The sequence below is a fragment of the Podarcis melisellensis genome (assembly GCF_964234715.1).
Source record: "Podarcis melisellensis genome assembly, chromosome: 1".
Classification (NCBI taxonomy): Eukaryota; Metazoa; Chordata; class Lepidosauria; order Squamata; family Lacertidae; genus Podarcis; species Podarcis melisellensis.
In genome coordinates this window covers 89,145,287-89,161,908 of record NC_138528.1, presented here as the reverse complement: position 1 = coordinate 89,161,908, position 16,622 = coordinate 89,145,287, and the positions used below count along the sequence as shown (strand labels likewise).

The 16,622-nt window shown below is 40.3% G+C and overlaps 1 protein-coding gene and 1 long non-coding RNA gene across 6 annotated transcripts in view; both read right to left on the bottom strand.

The window, feature by feature from the left end:
* Nucleotides 1-4,974: 4,974 nt before the first annotated feature.
* On the bottom strand, nucleotides 4,975-7,694 carry LOC309378978. Its single transcript, XR_014172307.1, has 2 exons — nucleotides 6,852-7,694; nucleotides 4,975-6,817 (listed from the first exon to the last, which is right to left on the bottom strand). It is a non-coding gene; the product is annotated as an uncharacterized lncRNA (long non-coding RNA).
* Nucleotides 7,695-9,237: 1,543 nt separating this feature from the next.
* Nucleotides 9,238-16,622, bottom strand: part of RALB (RAS like proto-oncogene B) — a 27,963-nt gene continuing 20,578 nt past the window's right edge. For all 5 annotated transcript variants that reach the window (XM_081886045.1, XM_081886046.1, XM_081886044.1 and 2 more), the window contains exons 2-5: nucleotides 14,504-14,660; nucleotides 12,995-13,203; nucleotides 11,807-11,984; nucleotides 9,238-10,806 (exon numbers count right to left, since the gene is read on the bottom strand). In XM_081886045.1, coding sequence (XP_081742171.1) covers nucleotides 10,687-10,806; nucleotides 11,807-11,984; nucleotides 12,995-13,203; nucleotides 14,504-14,617 — 621 coding nt within the window. In that variant the 5' untranslated portion in view covers nucleotides 14,618-14,660 and the 3' untranslated portion in view covers nucleotides 9,238-10,686. The remainder of the gene's footprint in view (nucleotides 10,807-11,806; nucleotides 11,985-12,994; nucleotides 13,204-14,503; nucleotides 14,661-16,622) is intronic.

The following is a 16,622-nucleotide window of genomic DNA, read 5'->3' as shown; positions in this document are numbered from 1 at the left end:
AAGACTGCATCTCATCAAGTGGCAGGCTTAGAGCAGCAGTCGCCAACCTTTGGGGGTCAGTGGGCACATTTGGAATTTTGAGAAAGTGCTGTGGGTGCCTGTCACAAAATGGCTGCCATGGTGCGACATAAAATGAAATGGCTGCCACGGGGACATGTTAGAGAGGCTGAGCCAGTGCAGACTGGTACTGAGCAGGAAGAGTGAATCGGCTCTCATACAATGTGAACTTTTGAGCCGTTATTTACTGAGGATACATTCAAACCTCATGGAAATTATATTACTTCTCCTGATGATAATGCTTGTGCTTCTGTCCCATTTTCTAATGTTCCTTTCACACTGTGGTACTAACTGTGTTGTGGAACGGTGGGTTTTTGACTGATATACTAGTGTATCATGCTAAATTTAATTGACACCAGTGGGCGTGTTGTAACACAACAACATGAGACTCTTAATCTCGGGGTTGTGGGTTCAAACCCCACGTTGGGTAAAAGATTTCTGCATTGCAAGGGGTTAGATTAGATGACCCCCATGGTCCCTTCCAACACTACAATTTTATGATTCTATTAAACATCAATGGACAACGTTGCTACTCGCCCATGCTTCTGGGCTGCAAACTGATTCTTTCTGGAATTAGATAACATAGAAATGGGTGCTAAACATACACTGTATACCAATAGTTTTCCAGAAGTGGCATTTGCAGTTAGGGAACATCAGGGGAATTGAATGAAGTGCTGTTCAAATGCAGCCAGACCTTTCAGAGGAGCCATAGGAGATACTCTGAACCAAGGCCAGTCCATAATGTGATCTAGAGCAGGGGTCAGCAACCTTTTTCAGCTGTGGGCCGGACTATATTTTGAAAAAAATAAATAAAAATGAACAAATTCTTGTGCCCCACAAATAACCCAGAGATGCATTTTTAATAAAAGGACACATTCTACTCATGTAAAAACATGCTGATTCCCGGACCGCCCGTGGGCCGGATTGAGAAGGTGATTGGGCCGCATCTGGCCCCTGGGCCTTAGGTTGCCTACCCCTGATCTGGAGAAACTTTTCCTCCTGCCCACCTTTCATTTTTATTTCGTCACAACATGTAATACCTATGGCCATCCACGTTATTTTAGAACCCCAGGATGATAATCTCACAAATACCCTGGTTGCTCCCTAGCAGTAAAACTACAATAATAGTAAATGAAACAATTGCCAATCTGTTACCCTTTCACAGCACCCATGATAGGGCCAGCCCTTCTTTGAGCTACACTGTATATGGTTTATATGTACTTATCACATTTGGGGCCTGCAACAAAATGTTGCAGTGAATAGTGCTCCTGTTTAGGGCTGCAGTCAACCAGTCACAGGATCATAGAGTTGGTAGGAACCACGAGGGTCATCTAGTCCAGCTCCCTAAAATGCAGGAATCTTTTGGCTCAACATGATGCTCAAACCCATGAGCCCGAGATTAAAAGTCTCTTGCTCTACTGACTGAACTATTTGGGTATCTTATCATCATCCTGGATATTCAGAGTTATATTTATGGGAGGGCAAACAGGGCACTTGCCTGTGATGGGAAATTTGAGGCAGCGGGGCCTCTGTTGATGGGGTTTGTTAGGCGAATCCCATCCACTTTGAGCAGGCACCGGGTGTAAAATAGTAAGACTGCAGACTCCTACTAAGTTTAGCAGCTTCTCATTTTCTATAATGCAGAGTCAAGCATGCACATCTGGTCAGCCTTTGACAACAATTTCATTTGCAAAACCAAGTGTTTCACATCCAGAAATTGTGACAAAATAAAAATGAAAGGTGGGCAGGGGGTAGGTATGGTTAAAACTGTGATTACACATAAAACCAAGTGATTGTTACAGAACTACCACCTGTTTTCAAACTCTTAAGGTTATAATAACCTTTCCAGATATCATGTTCAGTATTATTCATCACATGTGGTAAGAATTCACCCTTTTTGGTGCTGTGTCTCAAGGATTACATCAGGCATATCATTTATCCACAGGGGGTCACTAGAGAACAATAAAATCTCAGCCAAGCGTAGCTAACTCTAGCCTGATGATTCTTTCAGCATCCTGAAAAATATGCTGATACTAGCTGTGCGCTGCCTGCAGACTGGCAGGGAGATCACTTCATCCTTGTTGTCAAGCTGCATGGAAGACACGCCTTGCCCATCAGCTGAGAAAGTTTAAATTCTCTCATCCCCTCTCTTTGTCCCACCTTTCATTTATATTTGCATTCATTTTCAAAGGGCACTTTCAGACCGCTGTTATTTTTTGTGAGGGGGATGTTAATCTCATGCGGGCAAATGCAAGTTGAACAATTATAGATGACAGAGAGGTGACATGGGGACTTCCGAAAAGAGCTGTCTCTGAGCTTTAACTAGTTGATAAATAACCGTTGTTGTTTCCTGCTAACTAACATGTTGGTGTTGTAACCTTAGATCAAGTGACAAAGGTATTGAGTTGCAAAATGGCCATCTTGAAAGGGTGGTGGCTGTTAGTATTTCTTTGAGCGCCACAGGGAACAAAGTGAAGTAAATGGTTCTCCAACAGCTGCATAGCCTAAGGCTAATGGAGGCTGGAATGCAGGTTCTGAGAGACACAGTTTAGATTTTTGGAATTATCTTTTATTTCTACGATAGTGAGCCTGTGTTAGACAGCAGAAGCACTGCATGGGTGTTTTGAATGTATCTTTGATGTTTCTGTTACATTTTAATAGAAAGCTCTGCAAGTAAAACAGAATATTTTTTATAGGTCTGGATAATGCTTTATATCCAAAAGGAGTCAGTTCTTATGCATCCAGTCACTTCATGCTATGCAATATTAACATCTGCAATAGAATCATGGGGGAACAGAAGCATGTGTGCACATAAAAGTGGCAAAATGTCCAATGATGTACGCTGTTGCGCCACATCACATCCACTAGTGTGAATGAATCTTCGTGTGACATGGTGGTCAAAAAGCCACAGTTTCATAATGCAACAGGTACTGCACTGTGAAAGGAACATTAGAAAACAGGACAGAAGCACTAGCATTATAATCTGGGGAAGCAATGCAATTAACTCCATGTCTGAACACAACCGTCATCTAACCTCTACACAAAATATCAGAATGTGTGCTTTTTAAAGCGCCAACATTGTCAAATAAGGATGAATGCTCAACAAACAGGTTATCTGGAAATGCTCGGAGAAGTGAGGCTGCTTGTGGCGCTGTGAATGGTGTTGAATATTGCATCAATAGTCTCCTCCAACCTCCTGCAGCCATTCAGGTTCTCTAAAGAGCTTCTAAAGAAGCATCCCTGAACAATGTAGAATGGGGTGCCAGAGACTGCGGGGAGAAGGAAGCTATGAGAGTGTTTCCTTCCATGAACTACCTTAAGCTAATGTATCTTAGGGTTCAAGGCCATGGAAAGCAAAGCACCTAGAATAAAGTAAGAGACAATGAATAACTAGACGAAATATGCAAGGCCCATCTCATCAGGGCTTTCAGGGAATAGAGATATTTTTCAAATATGTTTTGTCCCATGTCTATAACCAAAACTCTGAAGGAGTTTGTACAAGATGATTCAGTTGCTCAATGAAAATACATTGTGGTTAAACTACCATTACCCATGTGACCATTCTGCCATCTAGCTTCCAAAGACATGAACAGAAAGCAATGGAGTGGTTCTTTTGAAAGCACTGCTCATTTAGTTAGAATCTAAACATGCACCTAGTTTCCTGCTGGAGATTAGTGGTCCTAACTTCTTCTTCTTTTAATTGACCTATCAGCCCAGTTACAAGCAGTGTTGAGGACAAAGTATTTCAACTACAGTCACACATGTAAATACACTCATGTGCCCTCAAATAGGATCTCTCAAATTTTGTACCAGTCCATTGCCTCTTATCACAGCCATTTGCAAGATTATCAGTACTTACAGCCAACTATACAACTATCCAGGCACAGAGACTGCAAACCAATGTGCAAGACCAGGATGCGGGTTCTTAGCCCTTTTAGCTCATGAAATTGCTCTGCAGAAAGAGGAAGATTTACCCTTATGGGCAAAGAGCACTGAGAAGGGGGAAAGATAACAGGTATGTTTTTTCCCCTTAATGTAAGATTTAAGAGCAACAAAAGCAAAAAGTGGCAAAGGTTAAGAATCCCCTCCCCTGCCACACATCTTTTGCTTTAGTGTAGAGCCTCTGCAGCTGCACTTTGTAAAGCAGCTAGCGTCACACGTAGTTTGCCCCAGATAAGCAGCTGCTTACTCAAAAGCCTGCATAGTGAACAACTGGCCCCACTTCAGATAAAAACCCCTATTCATATTTGCCTTGGCTTCCCCCCATTTTTGTAGCACTTAGGCAGCTATGTGTCCTGCTCCCCTGAGGATTAGTGAAAGCAACAGCATAATATAATTAATTATAACAGTTAAAACATGATTGCTAATCAATATGCTGAGATGCTCTGTAGGCGGAAATAGAGAAACAATGATTTATGTCTCGTATTTACAGATCGCCATTCCACTGTGATGAGTGCCCACTTAAACAACTATGCTTGAAATGAATTCCATATGTAAGATATGGAACATAGGAAGCTACTTTATACTGGGTCAGCTCAATACTGTCTACACTGACTTGCAGCCACTCTCCAGGGTACTCTCGGACTAGGTACTCTCCAAGCCCTGCTTTGAAATGCCAGAGATTGAACAGGGGATATTCTGCATGAAAATCAGGTGCTTTACCACTGAGCCACACTGAGCCTCAGCTGAAATGAAAAGGTCAGTGATAGATTCTGCTCATCATTTCCGTGTGTGTGTGTGTGTGTGTGTTCATGTCCATCATATTTCCAAGCACACTCCCAACAATTAGTGGGTATCTCATTAATTTGTTCCACCTAAAGTGCTTATTATACACATCCAAGATTTTGGACATGGCTGAAGATCTTTGATAGAGTGCACAACTCCTTCTCCCGTGCGTCAGTTCCATTTATACGTAAATGACTAACAACACAGAGTACTTTATTTTGCTTTTCCAAAGACTCTTCGATGCAGCTGGGATCGCATCAGCGACATGAAACAATGTCAAACATTGTGCTCAGATCTTTCAGCTCTACTGCAGGGCTTTAAAAAACCAAAAACTCCTCATGTGCAATTTTTGGGAACCACTCACCATCATCCTACAGGGTCCTTGTGATATGCAACAATAGTAACTCCACATTCCTTTAAATGAATAAATATGTCTGGGTCTAATGACAACACCTGAAAATGTTTGAAAAAGCCCATGGGGCACAGGCTTTTTATTCACACCCCAAGCGAGCAGACTTCAATTACCAGGGAGATTCATTCAAACCATCAAATGGAACTGGTCTATGTCTACATTTATCAGCCACTGCAGCCTATGTAATAGTCATACTACTCAGCACATAGCTTGATGGACCTGCTGAAAAAACCCACCTATTCAGGATTTCTGAGAGACATGTTCTGTAGGGGATTTTATCCATGCACAACTAAGTTGTATTTCAGATATTGAAAACAATTGCATCTTGTCTTTCCACCTCTCACAATAGGATCCTAACACACCTTATTTTTGATCCTTATCCTAAAACTAATCGCTAGACAGATCTTGACTAAGATGCAGAGCTGGGGTCTTCTGTGTGTTGTGGAGGGTGGGGGTGATTAAAGAAAGCAATCCTTCTGTCCGACTGGGAATATCTCCTCACTCACCCAGTTTAGGATATCCCACCATTCTTCAGCAGAGTTTCTTTTCTTTCAGCAAAGTAAGCATCTTACGTATATGTCAAACAAAGCTTCAACAGTACAGAAAACTGTAACGCAATTACATACTGAGAGAAACGAAAAACAACATCATGAGGCAAGAATGACTGAATTTAACTGAACACCCGAAGGGAGGGGCTGATTCCAGAGCACAGCACAAAAGCCCCGCCCACCAGATGCCATACATTTTACTAATCAAATTAGGCCCCAGTGTTTTTCTTACACTGCAGTCATGGTAAGCAACATGCATTTGGCCAGCTTGTACACATTTAAGGGCTTATTCAGAAAAATCAGTTTATCGTGCATCTTTGATGACTTTTCAAAGTAATCTCTGTAAGCATAAGGTCTAGCAATAGAAATGTTCATCTATGAAGCCATGAAACAGGGAGGAAAAGCCAAAAAGGCTTTGCACTGATAGTTGCAAGCACCATTGATGTGGCACCAGAGTGATGTTCAAATAGCATTTAAAGGGTGTGGATATTAAAGTGGATTTAGCTCCAAGACAAGGAATGTAGGGAGAGGTTTGGAAGCACTTTGGAGGGGCAAACAGATGAATCCTGCCTTCATTTCTGCAGCAAAGCAAGGGCTTGGAATAGGTCCCAAAACCGTAAAGTTCCAAAATGGCCTATGTTCATACTGAAGAACATGCAATGTTTTATATTTAAAGAATCAAAAAGGAGCTTTGTTGGTACATAATTTTAAAAGCCTCCAAAATCCAATTGGGCAAAGCTTTATTGGAACCAACCAAAATGTCACAGAAGTGGGGCAAGCTTTAGAGTTCTCTTGAACGCTTTCATTAGGCAAGGCAGTACATGAATTAGAGGATGATGAGGAAAAAATAAAATACCAAAATCAGATTGATGTGTGTGGTCTATGCAAATAAATACCTGGTGCTTGGCCTTTTTAAAAGGAACAGCTAAAACCCAGGAGGCCAGTTCCTGGAGATGTGTGGCCTGACTGGGACTAAAAAGGACTTTCAATACTGCATAGAGAAATTGGTTCCTTTGTATAGCAAGTGATTTACACTTTCCCATTTATGCAAATTTTATTGATACTTTGGTGGTTGCTTTACACATAGGCACGTGTGTGTGCGCGCACACGCACACACACACACACACTGGATTAGCAGCCTTGGTCACTAGTAAATATTACATACGAGCTCCTCTGCCCAGACAGTGCAAAAACACAAGTCATTTGGTGTCTTTCTGCTCATCATCTGGAAGCCACCCTTTGGGTTAGATGTGTCTGACAGATGTTACATCCAAAATGCGCACATACAGATGTGTATGTGGGTGCAACTGCACAATACAGAAACATGGCAGATTCAGTGATGCACAACATTGCTTAGTGTGCATACATTAGCAAAATGAAGCTATTAGATGACTGGCCTTTAAGAAAAGGAAACCTTGGCGCTGGGCTTTGGGAAGAGAAGGCACAAGGCTCTGGCTGGAAAAGTGCTAACAAGGGATTGGGAAGGAGGCAGGATCCTGTCAGAGCCCTCACACCTACTTGCCCAAGCCCAGCACCTTGCTTACTTGGCTTTGGAAAGGCAGTGAAAGGGCTGGGGAGAGTGCAAATGTTGCTGAGGGCTACCAAAAAAGACCCCAAGGGCTGCGTGTGGCCCTTGGGATGCATGTGGGACCACCTTGAATTAACCTAACAATTCTGAGATCAAAAGGTCCATCTCTAGATAAGAATCTTTACTTAGTGCTTGGCTTTCATTCCTGATTAATGGGATGCTGGAAGGAAGAGACAAATCCTCCGCAATATCAGAACCATTTGTCCTTTATTGGCACTGATGGGTTACTGTGCCTTATTGGTCTTGCTTGATATTTTCATTGTTATTGATTTGATCTGCCTTGACAATTTGTTTTGTAACATTGTTTCTTATCTCTTCCAAAAAGCATCTGTAATTGTTTCCATATTGGTTTTAAACTTATTATTGTAGTTATTTTCCTTATATTAAGAAACCGCACATTATCATGCCATTGCTTTCCCTCTTATTGCCATTTCTGCAATGAGAGCAGTCGGGCCATATTCCTCCTAAAACCACAGCAATGTTAACTATATAGCCCTCCTGTAATTATGATTTAAGGAAATACTAACCATTAAAAAAATAGTCTTACCATTCTATCGCTTTTATTTGGTGAAAGAGTGGCTGTAAATCCAGATGGATATGTCACAGCTAATTAATGAAAGTTACTAGCTGCTGGTGATTTTATGAGAGATTAAAAACAAAGCTGTACCCAGAAGTCTCACATCCAAGACTCATTGCACAGTCAACGTCCTGTTTCTTTCCAAAGACTTGGGTGGATTGAAAAAAAAAAAAAGATTTCACTAACACTAGGGAACATGGTTGAGTTATAATTTTTCCATCAATTATTGGGAAGTGCTTGCCCAAGTAAATTGGCTGTTTCTCTGCACAGGTGGTCAGTCAACACTGGATTGTAAAACAGGACCTGGTAAACAACCCTGGAGAGTCCTTACATAAGACTGAGGAAACGTAATTGATTTCAGGCAGGGAAACAATCAGAGCTGATGAAACCTAGGGATGTGTTAACTCATTCCCACTTTGAGAAACAGAAGCTGCCCAAGAAATAGGATCTGTTGGGTGAAAAAGCTGTCCTTCCCTACAGGTAAGCTGGAATGGGGATTGCTCCTAGATCTCCCCAATCAACAATTTCTAAACCAACTGTGGTGACGGTGGGGGAACAGGTTTCTGTCTTCTCAATCAACACTCCTGATCTGGAATCAATCAACTGTTCTGGCAGCACTTGGCCTTCTTGCTGCAAGAGTGAGAGAGAAATGGTACTTCGATGAGGCACAGAGAGGTGAAGCTATGACATGTTGGCAAATCAGACTTGCTGCATGAGCAGGACTTAACCCTGAGCAGGACTTAACCCTACAGTTTTCAGCCACTGTACAGAGGCTAGGTTGAACAGGTTTGGCAATCACACAGGAAAAGAAACATCTAGAGATACCAGTAGCTTGAAAACCTTATCTCAAGCATAGAAGAATGCAGTTAAAGAGGGTGCATATTGCCACATGTTCATTTATCACTTTAGTACTGTTTCATTTGCATGCAAATGTATGCAGCTTTAAATCGAGATTTTTTTACTTTGGCAGCTCTCTCATAGTCCTATTTGGTAACTAACCTCTGCCCTTATGCAAGAGAAACACTGAGTTTTGTAAACATCCAGACACACTTACTCTTAGTTGCAGTTTCCAGACTGCTGCCCCCTCTTCTCAGATTTATAAGCAGCAGCGGATGTCGCAAAGGTGCTGCTATATCAGAGTACCCATGCACAACTTTCTTCCCAGGTGGATTCTGAACTTATTTTGTAATCAGATAAAATAATGATCACCTGTGTGATCACACCCAAGTTGTTCACCTATTGTGCCTGCAAAAAAATAATTTCAAAAGCTCATCTGCTCACCTTCACATGCTTTTCCATCCACAACATTAACAATGAAGTAGTGACAAAATCAGAAAAAAAGCTTTTAGTGCGTATATTTAGCTGCCTTTATAATACAGACTTCTCCCCATGATTTATTGAGTAACTATATAAAAAGTTTTGCAGCAGCAGAATTAATACAACCTGTGCAACAACAATAAGGGTCAGGCTTTTTGGCAACTTCACATAATTAGCTCAAATGTCACTTTAAAGGGGCAAGTGTAAAGAATGTGAAAAGATCACTCATTTCACTTGCTTTAATTCCACACACTCCTGCTCTTAGCAAAATAGTATTGAGTGTTCAATGCAACTCTTGAAATTACAAATACAGCAATAACTCATTACAGAAAGGGAAGGAAAACCCAGCATGGTTAAATAGCAAAGTGCTTCTGTATGGCACAATCCCCAGGACTCTGCTGCACAAGGGCCTTAGATTTGAATAATTACAATTAATTTCAATTGAGTGTGTGCAGAGTTAGTTACTCATGGATGGTCCTCTCAGACTTTAAATGAGACTGAATGGAAACTCACTAGATTTCAGTGTGGGCCACCTTCACATTTTTTTTTTAAAAAAGAAACAAATTTCCTTGTTAAACACTGAAAGAGTAAAAATGCACCAATTTCTACAGCTTCAATACATGTTTACAAACTCACTGCAACGCCACAAATAGAATGTTTAAGTTTTTTTGGGGGGAGGGGGGAGCAAGTCTAGTATTTGGCAGACAGGATGGAATTACTTGAATTTCTCGATATTAGAAAGTTGCCTTGTCCATTTACCCCGAATAAGCTGTTGGAATGAAGGAGGAAATAAATTGGAAATACAGTGTGCCAGAATATAACCACTAATGCTCTGAAATTATAGGCTCAATTCAGGAATACTGCAGCGATGACTCAAAGACCAACTCACTACTGAGTCTTTGTTTCTGAATTACTAAGTCCTTATAGCGTCCATCCAATATGTTGGCAAAATAGTAGCATAACCTACTTTAATACAGTTGTGTGCAAATTTCAGAGACCAGAGAGATCTCAGTATGTCTTAACTTTCCCTTTTAAAAGAATGGCTAAAGGCTTATGCCTTTATTAGGAGCACCAAAACTGAAGTCACATAGGAGAGGCAGGTAACTTTGGTTGAACTTCAATCAGAACTAGCCACTGCATAAGACTGAGGAAGAGTCCATAGAGAGAGTGCCAACATTGGGAGCAACACCAGGAGAGAAATTCAGAGTGATCATACTGCTGATAAGAAGATTTGCTGGCAATATTTTTAGCACGGACAGTTGCTTTCAAGAATTGTCCCTTTCAGTATACATGGATTCGTTGAACTTCATCATTTTTCAAACCAAGTTTTGCACTTTCAAAAAGGCTATTATGTGAGTGGAAAAGCTTATTGGATCAAGATGTCTTCTCATTCATCCAGTCCTCTACCCTTAGTGGTAAATGTCTTGTTAATTCCGCAGCATGTATGTACAGTTCCTAAAGATCACAATAAGCAGCATCTTTCTTTAAAGCTCTTCTTGTTCTTGCTGCTCTTCTTGCCATTCTTGTCTTTGTTTTCCGACATCTTCTTGGCTCTAATCTCTCTCATTAGATCAAAGAATACCTAAAATGAAAAACTGCACATTAATAAGAGAATTTTTTTTTTTTAGCATACAGGGATTCAGCCTATAATAATAATATACAATATGTTGTTTGCTTTATAAGAAAAGTTAAAATTACCACAGGAATAGACCTTTTTACCGTTGTTTTAGATAGATTTAAAATCTAAACACAAGAACACAATGGAAATAGATACAACAGGTATCTACAGAATATTACATTTTGTCAATAATGAAGCGTTTTAATGACTAGTAAATCAACACTCTTTTTTATTACTTTCACATAAAGATCCAAATTTGGTGCAGAATACATGGATTGCGGTGGAATCTAGAAGAATTCTATAGGAACATTTTCCTATGAACACACGAAAAGTTTAAATGGAGACCTAGCCTTTATGCATACTGACATAAAGCCTAATGACACATATTTAAGATGAAGAACTTGGGATTTCAAACCACAATATAAAGAAAGCTCAGGTTGTAGAGAAAATCTGCATTCAGTCAGTATAACTGTTCACCAAGAAATGAGGTCTGAAGCACAGATTATATTGCAGTAACCCCAATGCACTTTTTAAAGATGTTTTGGTGATCAAGAGCAACTGAGAAGGCTCCCTTTGGAAGGCATTTAGCAAGGTTGCAAGGAAACCAGTGCTTCTCAATTAAACCCATGCCAAGTCATTATATGCCATGAATATACAAGATGTGTTCAGCATGGTCATACCAATATTCATTTAACCCAGCCACATAACACAATTTGTAGTCGGAGCATAATTTAAGAGGAAAACCAGCAGCCAAGACAGGAATCCTGTATTCTCACATAAAAGTAGCAAGTTTCCTTGCTATCCAAATGAGATCCCTACAGTTCTTAAACAGGACTTCCCTCAAATTCTCCATAATAAAAGGAGTCCTCAAAGGGCAGAAGTTTCTTGCTTTGTATTTATCCACAACTGCAAGTCAGTAACCACATTTAGAAGGCTGCTGCCCAAAACCAACTTAGTACTTTACCTTATCTACATTTGCTCTGGTTTTTGCTGATGTTTCTACATATTGCACTCCCCACTCGTCTGCTTTACTTCTAGCCGCTTCTACAGGCACTTGCCGACGGTCTTCCAAGTCAGATTTATTTCCCACCACAAGTAAAGGTATCTTGTCCTCTTCAGCTTTTACACGCAGGATCTGCTCCCTAGTAAAAAATATTAAACACAAGCAACTGAGGTGGCTATCATAGCAATTTCCCAGTAGTCTAAAACTATGGAAAATGTACACCAATTTATTATTTCACATGCCAAGAAATGATGGGAGCATTTCTGAAATAGAGGTTTAAAGTTCTTCGCTCGAGTAAAACTACAAAAGAAATGTGTCTCAAGGAAGTTGACAGAGATAGTGTGGGCCTGGAGACAAAGGCCAAGAAAAGTTGAAGGAGTTTGATAAGTTTAGCCAGAGGTTATGATAGATGTCTTCCACTATACAAAGAGCTGCCACACAGAGATGAAGAAAATTTGCTTTTGTTCACTCCAGACAGTAGGTCATGAACCAATGGGTTCAAATGATAAATGAAAGGGATAAAACTAAACATTAGGAGTAACCTACTGATGGTACAAGCTGTTCCAACAGTGGAACAGACTTCCTTGAAAGTTGGTGTAATTTTCTTCATTAGACATTTTTAAGAGAAGGCTCAATAGCAAACAAACAGGGATACTGTAATAGTGTGTTTCCTGCATTGGCAGAGGTTGGACTTTATGACCTCTGAGGTCCCTTCCAAAACTAAGATTCTGCTACTAACATTCACCCCAAGAAACAGCTAAACATACATAACACAAATATTGCTAATGTTAATTTGTAGCCTTTATACCTCCAGATGTGCTCACTATTTTCCTGTCCCAACTGCAGGAACAAATATTAAGAAAGTGAAGCACAACACTTAAAATGTTGTCCCTGGGAGGCAAGGCAGGGCAGGGCAGGGCAAAGATGATTATTTTACCCTTCAGTGGCAAAAAGTAAGGAAACGTCTGTGTTACCTGGGTCAAATGAATTCCACCCAGGTAACAACCTCAATTTCATTATTAGTTACACTTGTAAAATGATGTTCACTTTGGCGTATTATTCAGTTCATTGGACCATATTTCTTTTTTGGCACACAGTATATGCACTACACACAAAGCCTACAGAAAATGCCTAGACATCACTACTTACCTAAACTCTGCTGTTGCTGTAAAGGATTCATGCTCAGTTATGGAGAAAACTAGGAGAAAACCCTCTCCACTACGGAAGTAATTGTCTCGAATAGCTGCATAATCTTCTTGTCCAGCTGTATCCAAAATATCGATCTGTACTTCCTCACCATCCAAAACTACTTTCTTTCTGTAACTATCAGCCTTCGTAGGTTCATAGTCTTCAACAAACTAAGAGTTATAAAAGGAGTAATTAACTGTAGAGTACCCATACTCAGCTTCTGATACTTGATTTTTGTCAACTTCAGCCCATATGCCAATAAGGATTCCTTCAGCCCATATGCCAAGAAGACTAGACATCAAAGACCAATATGGATTGGTTATCAAATGATCAGTAGTGACTTCTGGGAACAATGTAGCAAAACAGTTTACCTTACAAGCCACCTTATATTGGTGTTCTTCAACCTTGGGTGCCCCAATGTTTTTCGACTACAATTCCCATCATCCCTGATTACTGGCTAAGGTGACTGGGGATTATGAAAACTACAGTCCAGCATACTTTAGTTGAGATTCCTGCACTGCAGGGGGTTGGACTAAATGCCCCTCAGGGTCCCTTCCAACTCTACAATTCTATGAACATCTGAGGACCCACATGAACTGTGACCAACATGTAGGTCTCAAGCGAAAGACAAGATACTATTTATATGTCCTCTTAGCAAAATATGTTGGAAACTAACTATCAAATCTTATCATGCTTCTTGGATACAAAGTATTTTCTTTCGTTGTGCTATTTTAAGGCTGCGGTTTTGACTCTGAAGAGCACAGGACACAAGGCTAAAAATGCCTCCTTCACTATGGAATTAGAGTTGTGCGGTAAGACATTAAGAGTTTATATGAGTGGGGCTGGAATATGAGATTCTCAGCAAAAAGAGATACAACATCTTAAAAATATTTATGTTTCTTTTTGTGATGAGAAAAGGCAACATCGTTCCCTGCAAGCTCCCACCCCAGTTTCTGAGATTTCACACTTTTCAAACAATGCCCTGGTCATTTCTATACATAGAAGTTTTCTTGAGGCGCCAACTCAATTGTCAGATTCTGTGCTTCTGCAGCACAAGCATGGAACCACAGAACACACACAGCTCTAAGTGACATTTGATGTACTATTGTTATCATAAAGTATTTATATATAGCACAACAAATTCTCTGGAGTGCTTCAGACAGATAAGAGCAGAACAGCCTACTTGAACCTCCAAGTTTTTGTGAAAGAGGAACTTAATCTCTGAACTAAGCTGTAAATGCAAGAATTCAACAATATAAAATCAGCTGTTTTATTGGCCCTGCTATAGTTAATGGGGATATAGCTCTTTTAGGAAGAAACTTCAGTTTTGAAGAATAATGCTTTTTTCCTGTGTTTCTGAACCAATCTACAACTGTGCTTAGTTATTTCATATTAAGGAAGCAAAGTGCAGATCCAATAATGGTCCACTGCACTGTAATTGAAAATGTACACATAGATCACAAATCTTACCTCGTCATACATAAACTGAAGTGTAAGTGCTGATTTGCCCACACCTCCGCTGCCAACCATGATTACTTTGTGGAGGGCCAGAGAGCTCTGGTTCTTTGCCTTGTTAGCAGCCATTTTTCTGCACTGTTGTCAAGCACCACCAAAGCAGACTGATGAGCTAAAAGGTAAGAAACAGAAAACGTGTTTGGTATGTAAATCAAGTATTTAAAATTTAGAATCAGTGTAGAGATTTATCACAACACCCTTTGATTAATGCTTTTGCTCTACAGTATTACCAGTGCACACCTTGGTAAGCTACAGTCAGGCATAAACCATGGCTTCCAATGAATGAGCAGTATTGCTGGATACCCTGCTCAACTGTAGCCCTGCCTACAACTGCAGCAAACAGGTCATGAGGCTTGGCACACTAGGCAAACCAGCATTCCTGTCCCTCAAACCAACCATGAGTGGGAAGCAACAAGCCCTGGTTTATGTTTCTGGTTTGTTTGGAGAAAAACAAGTCACAGGTAGTGGATCACATGACATGTGATGCTAATTTAGCCCTTTGGTTTGTTTCTCTTTGCCGCAGCCAAGGCAGAATGAAGCAAGTAAAATTTGAGCAACTCCAACACACAGCTCAACACACAGCCTGCAACTGTTAAGTGAAGAGACCAAAGGAGCATTTATGAACTATCCCCAATTTTACTGGCTACAACATGACACCAAACCAGAGTGCCACATTAACTAGTCTCATGTTTGTGTGTTCCCCATTCTCTCTTCTTCGTCTGGCTCATCTACCAGGTAGAGATTGGAAGCAGCCACTTGTTTTCAACCAACTACAGTTAATGGCGGGATCCAATGAAGTAGTACCATCAGTTCAAGGACTTCTGGCTGTGTAATGGACCTTCTTCTTCCTCTTTTTGCGTGCTGCCAAATCTCTTCTGGGTTATCTCCAACCCTCTGCAGCAGATATGGGGAGGGGCACACAGAGAGAGGGTAAGGAATTTCTGTTGTACAAATGGAAATCCTTGCACCAATGGTACTACTACAATGGATACCACCAAGATCTGTTTCCTAAACAGGGACATACATTTTAGTTTAAAATATCAAACTAGAGCTGTAAAGGTCTGTCGAAACATAAAACAACCCCATGGAGGACTAAAAGGACACGGTTTGGTAGGGCGCACCTACTGCATGCTCTCCTCTCTTCATGCACTGGCTTATGCCCAATTCAGAATGCCTGAATAGGACGACCGTAGGCTGTGTTTCAGAATGGACCAGAAACTGTCAAACTCATTTTACACCAAATTTAGCTATATTGCATGGTATAACCATCTCAGGGAAACAAACCACTGGAGTAAAGTGCCCCCGCATATCTATAGACCCTTCCCAGATATCCAGTTTATAGGAACTCAGGATAAGCAAGACACCTTGGAGATGATTTCCTATCACTGCTTAAGAAGCATTAACTCTGCATTCACTTAAACCACACATTTCCCTTAACCTATGAACAGGAATTTCCTTGAGACACCTTACATTTTTAGAAGCTGCTTCGTATGCAGGCAATGTTTATATAAATACACCCAAAGAGATGGATATTACATTATTTAAGTACAACTTAAATCAATTTTAAAACAATCAAATGGCTTCAAGAGTCCATTGCTTTCCATTTCATTACTTAGTATCTTAAAATAGAATCCGTGAAGTAGGAAGCAAACTACAGTTAAGCAAGCATGCTCAATCATTCTCATTTTACTTGCCATGCAGCTGGCGTTTACAGACTTTCTCCAGCTACAATGCAACTGAAAGCAGCCATTCTTCAGAGGGCCTTTAGTTTATACAGATACAAACAGAACTCCTTTGTGAAACCCTTCCAGTAACCAACTTCTAAATTATTGGCTGAAATTTTAAACTAAATATATTCTGTATAAATTGCAATACTGTAGTGTGTTGTATTTTGTATCTTCATACTTCATGTATGGCACAGAAAGATACGGAGACTATGAAGTCACAAAGTTCAAGTTACATACATTATGGAGATCCAGAGTTAACAACATGTTTAGCAGTTTTACCAAAATATAATAACATTTTTAAGAGTAATTAAAGACCACTTAAAAAGAAACACCTGGAGGATTGAGGA